The sequence below is a fragment of the Melanotaenia boesemani genome, chromosome 17 (genome assembly GCF_017639745.1).
Source record: "Melanotaenia boesemani isolate fMelBoe1 chromosome 17, fMelBoe1.pri, whole genome shotgun sequence".
Lineage (NCBI taxonomy): Eukaryota > Metazoa > Chordata > Actinopteri > Atheriniformes > Melanotaeniidae > Melanotaenia > Melanotaenia boesemani.
This window is the reverse complement of record NC_055698.1, coordinates 4,743,910-4,761,900: the sequence shown is the minus strand read 5'-3', so window position 1 is coordinate 4,761,900 and position 17,991 is coordinate 4,743,910. Positions and strand designations below refer to the sequence as shown.

The following is a 17,991-nucleotide window of genomic DNA, read 5'->3' as shown; positions in this document are numbered from 1 at the left end:
TACCCTGCCATTTATGTTTATACTTCGTCAGCAGTTTCAGATAAGATTCTACCCTGGAATGCATTTGACTGTGGACCCTGGTGTCTCTAATGCCATGTTTCTGACTATGGAGCTACCAGTTAGCAGGGTTTTTTTCTCAGCGGATGTGTTGTTGAGTGGGGATCATCTGTTAGAAACATGAACAGGCTGGTGATGAGCCACGGGCTTGAGGATATGCCTCCTCACAGTCGTCACCCAACTGTCCTGGAATCCCGTCTGTGCGGGTGCTGCTAAGGGACGGCAGAGTGGGTTAGCCGCACTAAGTGGCTCCACACTGGCTACAGGGGCTTGGCTGCTGGGTTCTTTCCTGGGTTAGCCACTTCGCAGAGCCGAGCCTCCAAAGCTACAAACAGGCTACATTTGTTACATGTACCATTGTCATTAAAGGAGGCAGAGGATAGCTAAACATCTGACTCACTGAGCAAGAGAAGTCAGCAGACGGGGGAAGAGCGCTAGCTGCCATGCTAATATGGAAAGCGTAACGAAAGTGGTTTAAACTTAGTGGATAATAAGGACCTGAAATATCCCAGTAACGGTGACGCAGGAAAGCTTGTTAACTGTTATATGGTGTGGAAAGGACAAACAGTGGAGAAAATATCAATTTCGATGTGGAGCTAACAGAGCTAGTGGTGCAGAGCAAATAAGCAAGGTACACAGGAAGTGACACAGTACGTCTTCCCACAAACGTCAGCACACATAATGTTTTTATGAGTATATTATTCAGCCATGAAGCTGACAAAGGCCCTGTTCACTCCATAAGCCACATTTCCTACCATCACAGTGTCTCTTAGTAAACCATGAACAACCACTGCAGGTTGATTTAATAACTGAGTCAAACAAAGCGAGTCTGTCCATCTGGACACTGCTTCAATAAACAGATACAACTCAAGGAAATTGGACCATCTGTAAAAAGGACTTTATAATTTCATTGGTGCTAATCTGCTGCTTGCTGACCTAAAAACAGTTCATCATTTTACATATATGGAGCTTTTGTACTTGTTTAATTCTTTCATTTGAAGACCATTGCAATACTTTCTGTTATTAATAACATTAATTACATACACTATTACAGCATTTCTAATAGAAAAATCATTCATTATTGTCTTACTGTTTATCATGAGCAGTAAAGCCAAGGATGTGACAGCAGAGTTTTGGTTACGATGGTATATTTTAGTCTATTTTTATTTTTTTATTGTTCATGGTAATTGGCATGTATAAAGAAAATGTACAGGCACATAGTGTAAAAGCCTTCAGTCATCCATCATTTCTTTATAAGTTGTCAGGAAAAAGGTGCAGCTAAATGAACATACGTGATATCAGACACAATCTGAGTTTGTGTGTTTAGAAGGAGCTTGGAAGTTAAAAATTATTATGATCATCTTTATTCCTCAGCACAGCCTGAAACCTTTTAGGCCAGCTTTGTTTTCTGTCAGTAGCCTTTGGGAACAGTTCTCCAGGATCCTTCAAGGACTTTTCAAAGTTCTTCTTTGGATGTTTCTGCCTGTTGTTCCATTCTCTGTCTAGATGATTCCACACCGCTTCAGTAATGTTGAGGCCCGGGCTCTGGGGAGAAACACCATCACACCCATGGAGGTCTGGGTTCTTGGGAGGGTCTGTCCCTCCATTAGAACTGTCGAGGTCTGGGTTCTTGGGAGGATCCATCCCTCCAACAGACCCGTGGAGGTCTGGGTTCTTGGGAGGGTCCATCCCTCCATAAGATTTGTGGAGGTCAGGGTTCTTGGAAGGGTCCGTCCCTCCATCAGACTTGTGGAGGTTCAGGTTCTGGGGAGGTTCTACTCCTCCATCAGACCTGTTTCTACTGGTCTTCAGTCCAGTTCTTGTGTCATGTGACCTACCTCAGTCTTTTCTCCTTGTTTTACTAATGACTTCTTGACAGCCACGTTCCATGGAGACCATTTCTGATGAGGCTTCGGCCAGTAGTAGATGGATCAGCTGAAGGTCCAGATGCCGCTCTCAGGTCCAGGTTAAGGTCTTTGCTTGATTTTCTTTCTTAAAGACTTCACTTTCAGATACATGTTCTGTCCCTTGCTGTTTTCTTTCTTTGTTTTGGCCTGAGATTTCATCTTTTGTCCTCCACTTGTTTAATATCCTCAATAATTTTAAGAACTCCACACCAGTTCAGATATGCCGCGAGATAATACCTCATTACCTTGTCGGTACCTGTCAAACTACATTGACCTTTTTTTGTGGATTAAATCAACAAAGCAAGAAAAATAATGGTGTCTTTTTTTGTATGTAGATGCAGCACTGGTTCATCCTTTGACCTGGATGGCTTTTATATATGAATGATTCATAGCTGCATCTTCAGTCACTTAACAGCAAGAACACACATTCTCATGAAAATGGTTGAGTACAGAAAAGCATCCGAAGCACAGAGAAAACTGTGAACACCTTTAGAGAGTCGGGAGAACTGTTGCTAAGGGCCACTTTAAGAGATTACAGGAAAGTCTGGCTGCTTGACAGCAACATCTAAAGGAATGAGAAGAAGATGAAGATGGCTCTGTGTCTTTATTCTATGAAGCTGCATTCTTCATCTCTAAACACGAGGCCACATATAAGTGTCAGTTTAATCCGTAAACTCAACTCGTCATCACAGTCTCGATTACCAACATGTGACTGCATGAAAGGCCTGAAGGAAATATCTCTATAAAGGAACTCTGAGCTCAGAGTTTGGGTACAGCCTTGCTTGGAGCTAACAGATGGTCAACCTGTGGCCTTTTTCCTGAAGATCAAGACTGTGTGTGAGCTTGTTCCTGTAAGGACGGTTTAACTCGCGTCATGTTCCTTTGTTCAGCAACAGTGATGGGAAATGGGATTTTCCTCCACAGAATGATGAGGTTATTTAAAGCCTGGCAAGGCAACAAAAGACTGGAAAGAGAAAGCGTGGTAGTGGGAGAATGGAGTGGTATGGTTGCCTGCTGCCATGGCCTGCTGTATGTGTGTGTGCCTGAATGTGAGACAAGGGATGTAATTCTACCTGTCAGCAGAGCAGCCGAGAGCTGACTCCCGGGATGCTGGTTGCCATGAGACCAGACAGACACATCCTCTTCATCAGTGATATGCCTTTTTTCCCCTGGATGCTGGAGTCATTAAACACATGAGGTCCATTTTGTTTTCTGAGGAATGTCAAGAGAAATTATGGCCCCGAATAAAAAAAAAAAATCGTACACTAATCCCATAAAGGTATTGCAATTAAATGTGTTATAACAGATATTGGCTAACTATTCATCCATCCGTTTTCTGTGCCCACTTCATCCTGTTTAGGGTGGTGCGGGGCAGCAGGAGGTGGAGCACACCCTAGCAGGTTTCCAGTCCACTACAGGGCTAATGCTGGTGAACAGCTATGCACACCCACAATCACTCCTACGGTCAGTTAGAATCACTTTTGACCCTAACATGCATGTTTTTGGATTTTGGGAGGAAGCCAGAGAACACATGGATCAGTGGGGAGAACATGCTAACTCCACACAGAGAGGCTTCAGCACAGAAACCTATGTGTAACCTGGCGTGAGTGGAATTGTTCTTATACTGGCTGGAGTTGGACCTGACCAGGGGTCACATCAGAGACCTTAGACCACATGGAGCTGCTGAATTTGCAGGTTGTAAACAAAATGATAAACATGGCATCAATAGGAGTAATTTTTAAAAAAGTTTATTTGAACATAATGACAAAATAGAAAAGCAAAAATAGAAAAAAATAAACAAATCCAAAAAAAACATAAAACACAGAAGTTCACAAGGAGTGTGTGGAAGCATGAGCTTATCTAATAGAATAGAATAGAACTTTGTTGTCAACAACGAAATTAGAAAGTCCTTCAGTCAGTGCAAAACAGAATAATAAAATAGAATAACTGCAACAAAATAAATAAGATAAAATAAAGTAAAAAAAAAAATAGTATTTTATATATAAATATATAGTATAATATATAATATAGTTATTGAAACATGTTATTGTAATTAAGGCACAGGTGTTAAATGCAAAATAAAGACAATTGAGGTAGCTTACTAAGGTACTTGAGGTGGAATTATCAAGTACTCAACCATGTGTTCGGGGTTCTTACTGCTGTCGGGTAAAAGCTGTCCCTAAACCAGTTTGTAACTTGCAGTGATTGATCTGAACCGCCTGCCTAACGGTAAAATATCAAACATGTGGTGACCGGGATGAGAGGAGTCCTGGATAATTTAGCCAGGTATCCGGAGGCAGCGGGAACGCTGCAGTTCTTCCAGTGTGAGGAGAGTTTATGACCCTTTGCAGTGATGTCCTCTGAGCCACCGTACAACCGGTGTACCACACACACGCACAGCCGGTGTACCGCACACACATGCAGTACAGCAAGATGCTCTCTGTAGTGCACCTGTAGAAGGACACCAGCAGCATCTGAGTGATTTTATTCTTCTTGAGCATCCTCAGGAAGTGCAGTCTCTGCTGGGCCTCCTTCAGTAGCTCAGAGGTGTTCACAGTTCAGGTCATCACCTCCTCAATATGGACTCCCAAAAAGCGAAAGTCCTCCACCCTCTCCACACAGTCCCCGTCCACAGTTTGACCCACAAACACACAAACTTTTCCTGGTGCCTTTTAAATATATTGTCTCCCCGTGAATGACCCCCCCCACCTCCCTGGCTGAACAGGTTCTGTGTGTGGTATGGTAATACCTTCCTGCTAGCTGTAAACATAATCTGTGCTGTGTGATGATTAACCAGGTCCTGGAGTTTCAGTAACTAAGATTGTAAAAACAGAGTTAGTATGATCCAGATAACAACTTTGTAAAACATGCACTGCTGTCTTTTGTAATATTAATAGTGAGTGAAGTGTCTTTTTTATAATTGTTGTCCTAGACCCCTATACAGTACTTATTGTAAGGTCATATTAATAAATAATAAAGAAGTGGTTTGTAATCCAAGACCAGCTTCATTTTATTTATGATTGAAATCATTTTTGCAATTTTGTAAATGTCTGATGTGGAAAAACTAATTTTATTTTCTAGCCCTCTATGGCATGGTGGTGCCCTCAGGAAACAAACCACATATCTGGTCATCACCCCTTTAAGTTTTTTGAGGAGGTACAAAATGTGAAATATCACTAGACATGAAAAGTTGGGCAGAAGGTCATTAGTGACCTATTAGCTGGGAGGGAAGCAGGGAAGGTTGATGAGGATTGTTCGCAATCAATGTTCCTCTCACGGCATCTCTTCCTTCATCTGGACTCGTTGCTACCAGCTCTGGTCCAACATTAATAATCTGGTCCCACTTCGTTCATATCATAGTGAACCCCTCAGTTATCAATAAATACTCTGCACGCTTTCTTGGTCCCACTTCCCCCTAGTTTAATATTTCCCAGATGGTTTGACATCATTCTTAGTCTCATTCAACATTTCCTATAATATAATTTTTACTAGTTCTTATTATCAGTTAACTTATTTTCATGTTTTATATCTTTTCAGATGATTCAGTTCTTAATTTTATAGTTCCTATAAAAAATACTTTATTCTTTTTACAAAGCATTTTGTAGTCCCATGGTTAGCTGTGGGAAATTTTTATATTTACAACTTTTATTAAAGACTATAAATGGACATTTTTTTATCATATAGTGATTTAAACATATGGATAAGTTTGTTATGCCGTGTCCACATCTTTTTCCCTATAGACAACATCCCAGTCTTTCAGCATCGAGTCATCTTTTAGTGCGTAATGACGATGCTTGTTTTATCTGCTTCTGACTCAACAACATTAATCACATAGATGAAAGTGAAAAAAACTCCATGTATTTCTTTTTTTCCCCTCTCTCTCTCTTCTTTTTTTCTTGTCTATACAAACTTTAAGTGGCAGGATGAGCTGAGTGGCTGGAAGCTCTTTTTCAGATAACTGTTTGAATGTGTAAATGTTTGCTTTGTTTCTGTCTGACACCAGAATTTATTGTAAAATCAAAGTGCAGCCAGATGTATTAATGGTTGATTAGAATGAGTACTACTAAACTTATGACACTTAATATTCAAGATATTAATAATGAAGTCAAAAGACACAAAATCTTATCAGAGTTAGAGAAAGATAAGATTGGGATCGCCATGCTACCAGAAACTCATCTCACTGACACTGAACATGTGACGCTCAGAGGGACGGGGTGGGACAGCTCCTCTGTTCTATAATTCTATAAGTAGAGGAATAGCAAGATTAATTCATGAAAAACTCAACTTCACCACTGATAAAACTCTTTCAGGCCACCTTTTCGAGGATTGCATGCTGAATGTATTTGACAGCACATTCAGCTCTGGACTTTAGCAGATTTTCAGCCATACCTGCTAACCTTATAATGTTGGGAGGTGACTTTAATTGTGGCTTGGACATGATAATGAATTATAGTCCTCCCAAACCACCGACACCACTAAAGATGTCAAAGGCAACAAAGGAACTATGTTCTGAACTTGGATTACATGGAGAGCAATATACCCCCAAAGATATTATACAATCTTTTCACATCCACATAAAAGTCGTTCAAGAATTGATTATTTGTTAGTGTCAAGACCTATTTTAGACCATATCCACACATGTAGGATTAATCCCTGTGTTCTCTCTGATCAGTCTTCAGTTAGCTTGGCATTAGATCCTCTATATTATGACCCCCCTATCTCTACTGGTGTCTAAATCCTGTCTTGCTCATTGGCTCCTCTTTTATATCATATCTGAATGAACAGTGGGTTATTTTTTTTTCGGCTGACCATACTCCAGACGAATCTGCAGAAACTTTTTGGGAAATGGCTAAAGCCTATATGAGGGGAACCATTATTTCATAAACATCTGCCAAGAGGAGAAACATAGATATAGATTTGTGGAGTATGGGAACAAACCGGGAAAGCTAGTAGCACACTTTGTAAAAGGCCAAAGGAAGTTAATGTCACATCTTCACTTTTAGATAAAATTGTAATAAGACTATGAAACAAAATGTTTATATTTGCTTTGCTAGTATGGAAACTTGGCTTCTGACAGGCTAATTCACCTAAAATTACAGAAAGTCAGCTTAAATACAGCTGACTCCATGAGGAGCGGTGAGGTTCCTGGATGGTGAGGCTAGAAGGAACTTTTATAGCAGCAAGAGACGATGAAAAGAGCAAATTTGCTCCTTCATGTGTTCTAAAGATTTCTTACTCGTTCTAAAAAAAAAAGTAAAGTTTAGAGATGTGAACACAGATTCAGTCTGATCCTTAGTTAGATTCTTCTGATGATTTAATCCATTTTAAAACTGATTGCTCATCATTAGGATAGCAAGAATAAGTAAAAATTCACTTAAAGTCACTATTTTTTTTTCAAATAGTTTTTTGTCTTTATGGATTTATTTTTATTCTCATCTATTTTTTAAAAAGAAAACATCCATTTGTGGTCCTACCTTTATTTATATATATATATATATATGAAGTCCAGTTGCCAATAAAGTTTACAGAAAGATTTATTATGACTTTCTACAGTCTGTGTAATGTCTTTAATAAAAAGCTGTGACATAATTTTTTTGTGGATTGGTCAATAAACTGCGTAGAACAGTAATAAAGTGAAGCAGAAAGTACTCTGCTGCACCATAAGGGGGCGCTGGTGAGCTGACGGGTGCTTGTTGTTGCTAAGTTGCAGCAGGTCTGGTTTGTTTATTTTATACTCTGCTTCATCTGACTCCCAAGCCTAGAAAGTTGTGGTTTTAAAGAATTTAAAGAATCTTGGAACCGTGGAACTGTATACTTTTTTTATACTGGGTTTGAGCAGAGCTCCTTTCAGCTCAATGAACCAAGCAACTGCAGCCTTTAATCTTTGCCAGTCTGAGGAAATGGTTATTACATGAGACGTAGCATTTGTGTTGATGACAGTAGCTTTGACCATGGGATGTTGTTTTACCTCTGGATCATCAGCAATCACATTGAAGTCTATAGATGACTTCGGCCACCTTTCTTCAGGTTTCCATAGAAATTTGGGGCCTTCCATCGATCTTTGTTTCCAAAGACTATCTTTAATCCACAAGAAGCAACATCAGCAGAGTTTAGAGATGAAGAAATGTATCTCCAATGTGCAAATTCTGAGCAATCCCTGATTGTAGCTATTCTGTTTGCAACAAAGGTTTGAAACCTCCGGTCTTCATTTCATATGTAATTTAGAACTGATGTGTGTCAGTACAAAAAAAAGGCTCTCTTCAATGGCAGCTAGAGCTCCTTTTGAAGTATTTTATCCACTCTGACAGCAACAACAGCAGCGATGAGCTCCAAACGGAGAATGTTAACAGGCTTAAGTGGAGCCACTCTTGCTTTGCCAAACAGGAAAGAAACATGAACCTCGTTATTCGTGTTTAGCATTCTAAGATATGTAGCTGTCCCGTAGCCATTCTGGGTAGCATCTGAGAAATAATGCAACTGGGTGCTAACTGTTTTTCCAAATCCTTTGGGCCTGATGCACCTATTGACCTGGAAATCTGTTAACTTTTCCAGATCTGTCAGCTGCTTGTTCCACTTGGAAATCTGATAGTATTGGATCGTCCCAGTCACATTTCAACCTGCACAGTTCCTGTAACAGCAGTTTGGCCGGGAGTATGAGAGGTGCTAGGAATCCTATTTAATCATAGATGGAGCTTATTATGGGCAACTTGTGCCTTTTTGGTGGAAGGCCTCTCCTTGACTTTCAATTTAAACTTCAAGCTGTCTGGCTATGTCCACTTCACACTGGGTTTAGGATCTTAGCTCCCCTGGGATACTTTGAAGCACATCTGGGCTATTGCTGCTCCATTGGGTGAAAGTACACCCTCCTGTGCTGCAAAGGACTATGAGGTCATTAGCCATATTGACTGCCTTGTCCTCAGAAGGCAGGCTCTTTAGAAGGTCATCCAGGTAGAAATTCTTGTTGACTGTCTCAGTCACATCTGGCGAAAGTTGGTCTGGTTATCCTCAGCAGTCTTTCTAAGAGCAAAGCAAGCACAGCTTGGAGAGGAAACTCTTCAATAAATGTACAGTCGTAGAATTTTTAAAGGTCTTGTTCCAGATTACCTATAAGCGACCATGAAAAATGCAAAAGTCCACATGCTCCCCAGTTAGTTTTACGTAATGGAACATGGTCTTTATGCCATTAATGTCACATGTTCCTGCCAAGACTTCATCAGAACCCCTATCAATGAGCTGGTTAGATTTGGGCCTTGCAAAAGTTAATTGATGAGTGGGTCCCCTTTACATTCTACTCCACAATAAAACATGACCCTTAGCTTATATTTCCGCCTAGGTAGGGATTTCCCTGTGGTGCATTAACTGAACCGTTAGCATTGGAACAAGAAGAAGAGGCTTTGAAATGTCACCTGTACCACCTGGGCTGTAGTGTGCATTTGGATCAGTTGCAACATCTTCGTCCAACCTCGGCTCAGCATGTCCTGAGAAAGAGTAGGCTTGACCTCAGGCTTGGCTCCTTTTTTGAAATAGGACTCCATTCCATCACACTGCTTAGATGCAATGCTTCCAGCTATCTTGGTGTCCAACTGAAGCTATTTCCTTTTTCCTCTTTAACAGATGTTCCTGTTCCTCTAGAGGATGCTTATCCTTTAATCCAGCAGCACAAGTCAAGAGCACAGCCTTTTCTGCCTCTGCTCTGATACATTCAGAAGCTGAGGATGATCTGCTGCTAGAGGAAGAGCTTGTAGTTGAGGAGCTCTTTTGATGCAACAGTCTCCTGGAAGATCTTGATGCAACATTTGAGATCCTGTCATGAGATTCAGTTTGGGGCTTTTCCTTCATGGCACCACCAGCAGCTTTAACCAGAATTTCCTGCCATTTCCATTTGGGAATGAGCTTTAATGTTCTTTTCCTCAACAGGAACACCAGCAGCTTCAATGTTCTTTAATCATTGTCAACAACCGATTCAGCTTGATGGAAGACGGAAACTTTGTATTAACACAAGGATTATTCTTTGCAGTTACGAGTCTGCTACCAATGTGTTGGATTTACGCTATGTGTGCAGATCATTGCAATGGCCATTTATAAACCCCAGTCCTGAACCACAGAGCTCAATGTTGGCCGGTATATGATGTTCTGATGTCCAGATGTCCGCAGCTGGGAATCCCGGTGGCGCCAATATCTTGGTCTGCTGCAGCCTCAATCCCGACGCTTTCCCAATGTCTTCAGTGCAGCTCCGATCCCAACGCGTGCCACTGCTGTATTCCCAAAAACTCCAAAAGCTTACTGTATAGCCACGCTCCTGACACTGCTGCTTGTAATCCAGCTGGCTCCAATAGTCCGTTTCTTTCCATTTCCATTAAGCAACATTCTTAAGCAAAAACTTAAACCCCTCTTACTGAGCTCAGGAGAAAAACTGTTTTGCTTCTTCTATTAAACAACACTTGAGTGACAGGATGGTTGACCTTAAATAACCCCAGGCCAGTAGTCAAACACCACCCCGTATAGGTAGGGAAGAATCATGGCTCCTACACCGTCGCCTCATGTACAGAGGCTACAGCTCTTTGACAAGGTGCTTGTCCACCACCTGAGGCCCTTTGCTGCATGTCTAACCCTCTCTCTGAACCCCTTTCTGTCCACTAAATGTAAAATAAAGACCAGTAGAGTAGAATGAACAAAATGGTAATTATTATTTGTTATGATATAGTAGTGAAGACTGTTTAATGAGTGCAATGCCTAAACATGGTTATATTATTAATTCTAACAGTTCCAGAAAGTTCATACCATTATTAAATTAAGTAAAATATATCTAAGTTTTTTTAGCTTTTATGTTTTTATGTAAAACAGGACGTGATACTGTGTTGTGTTGTAAAAGCTAAACAATTCACTCTTCCTGCTCTCTGAAACAAAGATTTAATCATGCATTAATTTGTTTGACAAAAGCTGTTTAGGCATTTTAAATAGATCTGTAGTTTAAAATGTGGTATAGACACTTCTAATGAAGCTGTGTCCTTCACTCTTTTACCAGCTTCATACTGCAACAAACCAAAGAGGACTTCTAATTAAAGAGTGAACTTTCTTTCTTGTATATTTCTATTCTATATTATATTATATTCTATAAGCCTGAATCTGTTCCTCTCTTTGTATTAAAGTTGCCCAGAAATGACGGAGGTGGAGCCAGTGCTGGACTTCGCGTCTTCTGGGCGCTCGGGGAGGAGAAATGCCCTGCCTGACATCCTGGGGTCTCCAGCAGGTGTGAACCCCACTGACTTGCCTCTAAAGCTGGCTGAGCTGAACCTGGAAGGTACTCCTATTATTCATTGATTGATTGATTTGGTAAAATGACCTGTTGAGCATGTCACAACTTGTATAACCAACTTACCTGATAAATTTAGTGACGAGTAAACCTGCATGGCCCTGTGACGGACAAGTGACTATCCAGGTGTACCTGCGACAGACAGCTGACTGTACAGGTGTACGTGCGACGGACAGCTGACTGTCCAGGTGTACCTGCGATGGGCAGGTGACTGTCCAGGTGTCCAGGGTTAGCACAATAGGGTGACATGGGCCCCCCCTCCCGTGGGCTCACCACCTGCAGGAGGGGCCATAGGGGTTGGGTGCAGTATGAGCTGGGCAGCTGCTGAAAGCAGGGACCCTGCCGGTCTGATCCTCAGCTGCAGAAGCTGGCTCTAGGGACAGAGGATCACACTCCTCAGCGTCCCTGGTAAGGTCTATTCAGGGATCCTGGAGAGGAGGATCCGTCAGGTAGTTGAACCTCAGATTGAGGAGGTGCAGTGTGGTTTTCATCCCAGTCGTGAAACAGTGGTCCAGCTCTACACCCTTTTCAGGGTCTTGGAGGGGGTATGGGAGTTTGCTCAGCTAGTATTAATGTGCTTTGTGGACTTGGAGAGGGCATTCAACCGTGTCCACCAGGGGCTCCTGTCGGGGGTGCTGCGGGAGTATGGAGTGCCAGACCTCACTGTATGACCGGTGTCAGTGCTTGGTCTACATTGCCAGCAGTAAATCCGATTAGTTTCCAGTGAGGTTGGACTCTGCCAAGGCTGCCCTTTGTCTCCGATTCTGTTCATAACTTTTATGGACAGAATTTCTAGGTGCAACCGAGGCATTGAGTGGATCCGGTTTGATGACCTAAGGATTGGGTCTCTGCTCTTTGTGGATGATGTGATTCTGTTGGCTCCATCTGGCCGTGATCTTCAGCTCTCGCTGGAGTGATTGGCAGCCAAGTGTGAAGTGGCTGGGATGAGAATCAGGTCCTCTAAATCCGAGACCATGGTCTTCAGCCGGAAAAGGGTGGAGTGCCTTCTCCGGGTCGGCAATGAAGTCCTGTCCCAAGTGGAGGAGTTCACGTATCTCGGGGTCTTGTTCACGAGTGAGGGAAGGATGGAGCGGGAGATCGACAGGCGGATCGGTCTGCAGTAATGCGAACTCTGCATCGGTCTGTCGTGGTGAAGAAGGACCTGAGCTAAAAGACAAAGCTCTCGATTTACCGATTGATCTACGTTCCTACCCTCACCTATGGTCACGAGCTGTGGGTAGTGACCAAAAGAACAAGATCACGAATACAAACGACCGAAATGAGTTTTCTCTGCAGGGTAGCCGGGCTCTCCCTTAGAGATAGGGTGAGAAGTTTGGTGATCCGTGAGGGGCTCAGAGTAGAGTCGCTGCTCCTCCACATCGAGAGGAGCCAGATGAGGTCCACATCATTTATCCTTTTGGCTCCACAAAGTCTCAAATACTTTAATCCCTTGCTTACAAATCTTTCAGCAAATTCTGTCTCTCACAGTTTTAATTAGATTTCTTTATTTTTCTGGTGGCAGATGGTCCAGGAGGCGCTCAGTCCCCCTCGGCTGAGGAGCCTCCAGCCCCACCGGAGAGTTCGGAGGGGAAGGAGGGATCGTAGAGGCTTGCTTATTTCCGTCCCCAGCGATAACCTGAGACACGAGATGAGGAACGAGTGGAGATCTGCAGAGAGTCAGTCTGGTGCAAAGCAGCTGAGCCACTGAGGGGAGCAACTCCACCAGAATGCCAGCCGGGACATTTAGCGCTACCTGAAAAGAGCCGGACGTCGCTCAGTTCGGAACTACGAGTGTGTTTCTGTGTACAGGCAGAGAATTAAAGGGACAATGACAGATTCTCCTCTGTACTCTACTATTTTTCTATGGTTTATTTAAAACTAAAGAACCTGCGAACGTTGTAACTGACCTTTTCCTTTCATTCCCTGCTGTTTTTTTAAATGATGTGTGTCACTGAACATAGTGAGAGGCTGACGTCAGCCTGTAGTGGCTTGAAGCTCGTTAATCCAACCTCAAAGCCGTACGTAACTTCAGGAAATTGGGAATTGTGTTGTCCTGCTCACTGATGCTTTTATCTACCGTCTGTAATTGAATCAGAAGCTTATCTACTCTGCAGTTGTACAGTTTGTACCCTTCATGATCAGACTGTTTTGACGTCCAGGGAGCCAGTACATTTTTTAGGTGTGCTTATGGTGCAATGTGATGAAAATGGAGTCCTTCCATATGTGGAGTCCTTATCTTGAGACATTCCTGTAGAGAATAGTGTCCCACTCTCTGCTTTAATAAGATTCTGAGAAAAACTTAGATTTGCTTTTGATTTTTCTAAAATGAAAGCTGCTTTGAAAAGCCTGGTCATCTAAACGTGCCTGGTGGCGGTTTAAACTGAAAATGTGAGTCGTGTTAGCTGTCAGGTCTTCTAACTTTGGGCTACAGATTTAATAGGGGGTCATTTCTGCCGCTCGGACTGTAGATTGAAGAAACCCCTCATTCTGCACCCAGTCTGGGAAAACTCTCTGTTTTGTGTCAACTTCCAGCTTTGTAATACAAATTGTTATGACATATGGCTGATGCCCGGACACACAAGCCAGCATCGAACATCTCCACCATCGTGTAAAAAACGGCAGCACGCTCGCCTTCTGCTTCTCCACCCGGAGAAAAGTCTGTTCACACCCATTAGCACATGGCGGAGCTGCGAATGGGCGACCGGATGGAGATGAAGGAACAATGGCGACAATGCACGCTTTGCCAGCCACCTCCCCACACAGACTGTAGTACAACCCGGTCGTGTTGCTGTGACCAGACTGTTTGCATACTGTACCCTGACAGAAATGATGTTCTGTGATTGTCTCTGTTTGAAGATGTGTTGCCGTGTCTTTCTATGGATGTGTTTCCCAAATGCAGCAAGGGAGGCCTGGAGGCGCTGCAGCCTCATCCTCATGCTGTAATTCTGGTGAAGTTCTCATGCTCCACACTTTCAATCAGAGGTGTATTTTGTAGTGTCCTGATCTCTTTAGTGGTTCATATATTTTACTTCTCTGGGCTGAATCCTTTATCCTGATTCTGTCTGGTAGTGAAATTTGTCAGAATAAATCCAAAAGCTTTACATATTCCAGGCTGTGTTGAATGGTTTCATTTCCATGTACTCGGTCCCAGTAGTCATCCCCCGGAAGATTTAGCATCACCTCTTATTATCTTGATGAACCTGTCTTAATAATTGCATTACATAAATTTGCATTTTATCTTGTACATTTTCTAAAAATGTACAATGTAAAATCTTTTCTCATTGTGACAGCTCCATAAACAAACCCTTTTGCTCCAAAGATTTATCCTCACTATTATATATTTTCACTATTTATGCTTAAAATGAATATTGGTGGTGGTGAATGTCACTCTACCGTAGCCACTCTCTATGTACTGTTTTCATTGTTTTAGCCACAATTAACTTTTCAAGCTCATCACCAAGTTAATTTACAAACACAGCTTTAGACGTCATCAGCTCCGTCGTTGCTAGGCACATTCATTGTGATTAGGGGTGGGCAATATCATATCGTTTGCGGTAATACTGGTATAGTTTTTGATACAGGTAGAAAATGTAATATCGTGATGTCACATGATCACACGTTTCCAGCCCGATGACGTCGTTTAACGCAGCACAGTGTCGCTCTGTGAAGCTCAGCTGACCAAGTGAACAAGGAAACATTTGGAGAGCAAAGCAGGGTGTGGTTGTACAATATATAGAATGTTGATTTTGGCTTAGAAAAAAACAAACAAACAAACTGTAATTCACATGTTCCTAATGACAGCACACATCTGCCACTTCCCATGGTGAATCCAGGCAAATACCGGAAGTAGACTGCCTCCATTGCACCCCAATGCAGCTAACTTAGCAACTGTCGCTGTAACAGTCTCTGTAATATGAAGCTAATGTTAGCATCTACATTAGCAACAAGCTTAGAGCCACAGCTGCATATACGTTAGCTTGTTACTGTTTTGTACTAAAATAATGTTAACTCATCAGATTGGCTCTAGTCCACTGTTCAGAAGAAGAATGAGACATTTACTGAACAGTTTACATAAACGGCTGACTTTGCCATGATGACGTTAAACTAGGATCAAACCCACTGTAAACAACGTGGTTTTACTGCATCTGTTTATTAGAAAAATCTAGCTGTTGCTGATTTGGGAAGTATTATTTATTGGACCTGCAAGTATTGGATCTAATTAAAATATAGAGGATTTTTTCAGTTTAAAAACAGTTTAGAATTAATACGTTCTGTACTCATGTCAGTTATCTCAAACCCCTTAAAAAAGTTTTATTACTTTTCTGACGCACTAGTGCAGGGATTACCAACTGTGGACCTGTTGAGTCAATGTCCTGCAGATTTGATATGTTTACCTGTTGCAAGACAGTTGATCAAAATTATTAATGGGTCATTAGAGGCTTGTGCAGAATTTAAAAACATATGGACCAGGTGTGATGTGGATCAGGTGTGTTGCTGTAGGAAAATGTCTTAAACTGGCAGGACAGTTGGTGCAGCAACGTATTTACTAATCTAAATAAATTTCCATGTTCATCTCCAGGTTTTCCAAATTTAGTAAATTAAAGAAATCATTCAGAGGAGAGGGAATATTTTAGTTTAGGCAACAGATCAATGCTGTTACTAAATGCTGGCAGATAAAAGGTGATTTTAAAGATTTTAAATTCCATGAATATTATAATGCATCTTCTAAGCAGACCTAGTGGCAGGGGTTGCTTGGCAGTTTACTCATTACAACTAAAAGTGACTTGAGACTTGGACTTGCAAAAAAGTCTATACAAGGCTTTATTTTGCTGTGCGCCTTATACCAAGTCGAGCAAAAGATAGAAGGATTTTACTGAGGCTGTTACTTCCTGTTTGGTCAAAGACATCAATATCGTCTATGATATTATCGAGATATTTTAGAAAAATATTGCGATCTTTTTTTTCTGATATTGCCCACCCCTGATTGTGATTTCTGGAAACTTCACTCCTCTGCAGCATCACCATCATTCCAGCAGTTTGTCATCCTGCCTTTAGGAAGATCCGACCATAATCTGGTTCTTCTCTCTTACACTTACAAGCCCATCATTCAGTAGCAACCAGTCATCACCAGACTATTAAAACCTAATGAAGCTAAAGATGCTCTCAGAGGTGCTTTGAGGCCACAGACTGGAACATCCTCTGTGAACCAAATGGAGAGGGCATCAATGCCACGAGTGTGAGATCCCAGGGGTGCCCAAGTCCGGTCCTCGAGATCTACCATCCTGCAACTTTTAGATGCAACCCTTCTCCCAAACAAACCAAACTTTCCAACTAAATGAACTAGGGTTGGTTGGAAGGGCTGGTGTGAATGCACCCTTAGTACCATTGGGCCTGGTTTAACCAGCACAGCCTACATGAGTATTGTTGCTGACCATGTCCATCCCTTTATGACCACAGTGGAGCATCTGATGCTACTTCCAGCAGGATAATGCACCATGTCACAAAGCTCAGATCATCTCCACCTGCTTTCTAGAACATGACGATGAGTTCACTGGACTCCGACGGCCTCCACAGCCACCAGATCTCAGTCCAGTAGATCAGCTTTGGGATGTGGTGGAACGGGAGATTCTCATCATGGATGCAGCCGACAAACCTGCAGCAACTGTGTGATGCTGTCATGTCAATATGGAGCAAAACCTCTGAGGAAGTTTTCCACCACCTGCTTCCATCTATCACAACAAGGACTAAAGAGGGGGCTCGACCCGCCCAGAGAGGGTCTGTGTTGTAGATGCTGAACAAGATAAATCTTAAAGAACAGAATTTTTTTTTCCTTTAAAACACTTCAGATGGAGTTGGTGTTGTCCAGCAGAGTCACCACTCTGGTGTAGCTCATACTGAGCTGGTGGTTGTTACAGATGCTGGGTAAGCGTTCAGTTTACACATTAAACAAATTATTTGATCTTTTCTGCTTTTACCACATCTTCTGAAGTGCAGAAGCAGACAAGAAGCACTTGAAGGCTGGACAAGTCAATCACTCGATCACAGGGTTGCTATTACATAATACCGCAGCTCCTCTGAATTTCCAGCAGATGGAGATGTTCCCCAAATTATTTTTCACCCCATAACGCCGCCACGCCACAGAGAATTCCTTTGTTATGTCTGGTTGGAAGAAAATGGCTGAAATACAGTTTTCACTGTGTTTTCTTTTAAAGAACGGAGTTGATTCAGTAAATATGGAGATAAAAACTGTGATTTGAAGGTTTGTGCTTTGACATTACTACACATTTCTCTTTCATTAGTGAGGTGGGGGAAATGGACACACCCTGTTGATGCTCATAGTGATTTTGATATTTTAATGTGGTTTAGTTTAATCAGCTGAACGCTCCATGCTGGGGCAGGTGATGTTTGTCTGCTTGCAGTGACGTGATGATGAAGGCTGGTTGTCTGGCTGCTTCCCAGCGTCCCTGCTGACAGGAGATGAGACCGTACATGCATGCATGCACACCCGAGGGCTTTCTGCCTCTCTGCAAACAGGATAATGATACATGTCAGACAGCATGTTATGTCACTGATGCTGCGGTCTGGAGCACATACGCAACAATATGGTCAGGTTTGGTCATTCAATCAAGCCACCAGGATGGACTTGAAAAATGTGGAATCCAATTAATGTTTCTTTGTGTCCTGAGCCATCATCTGCTCTTCCTCACCGAGACT

At 42.2% G+C, this 17,991-nt stretch overlaps 1 protein-coding gene across 2 annotated transcripts in view; it reads left to right on the top strand.

Moving 5' to 3' along the window:
- The window catches only part of pkib (protein kinase (cAMP-dependent, catalytic) inhibitor beta), a 42,238-nt gene extending 27,856 nt beyond the window's left edge, over window positions 1–14,382 (top strand). The window contains exons 2-4 of one of the 2 annotated variants that reach the window (XM_041966899.1): window positions 3,325–3,428; window positions 11,114–11,265; window positions 12,800–14,382. In XM_041966899.1, coding sequence (XP_041822833.1) covers window positions 3,388–3,428; window positions 11,114–11,265; window positions 12,800–12,882 — 276 coding nt within the window. In that variant the 5' untranslated portion in view covers window positions 3,325–3,387 and the 3' untranslated portion in view covers window positions 12,883–14,382. The remainder of the gene's footprint in view (window positions 1–3,324; window positions 3,429–11,113; window positions 11,266–12,799) is intronic. The other variant, XM_041966900.1, reaches the window with a different exon arrangement.
- Window positions 14,383–17,991: the final 3,609 nt, after the last annotated feature.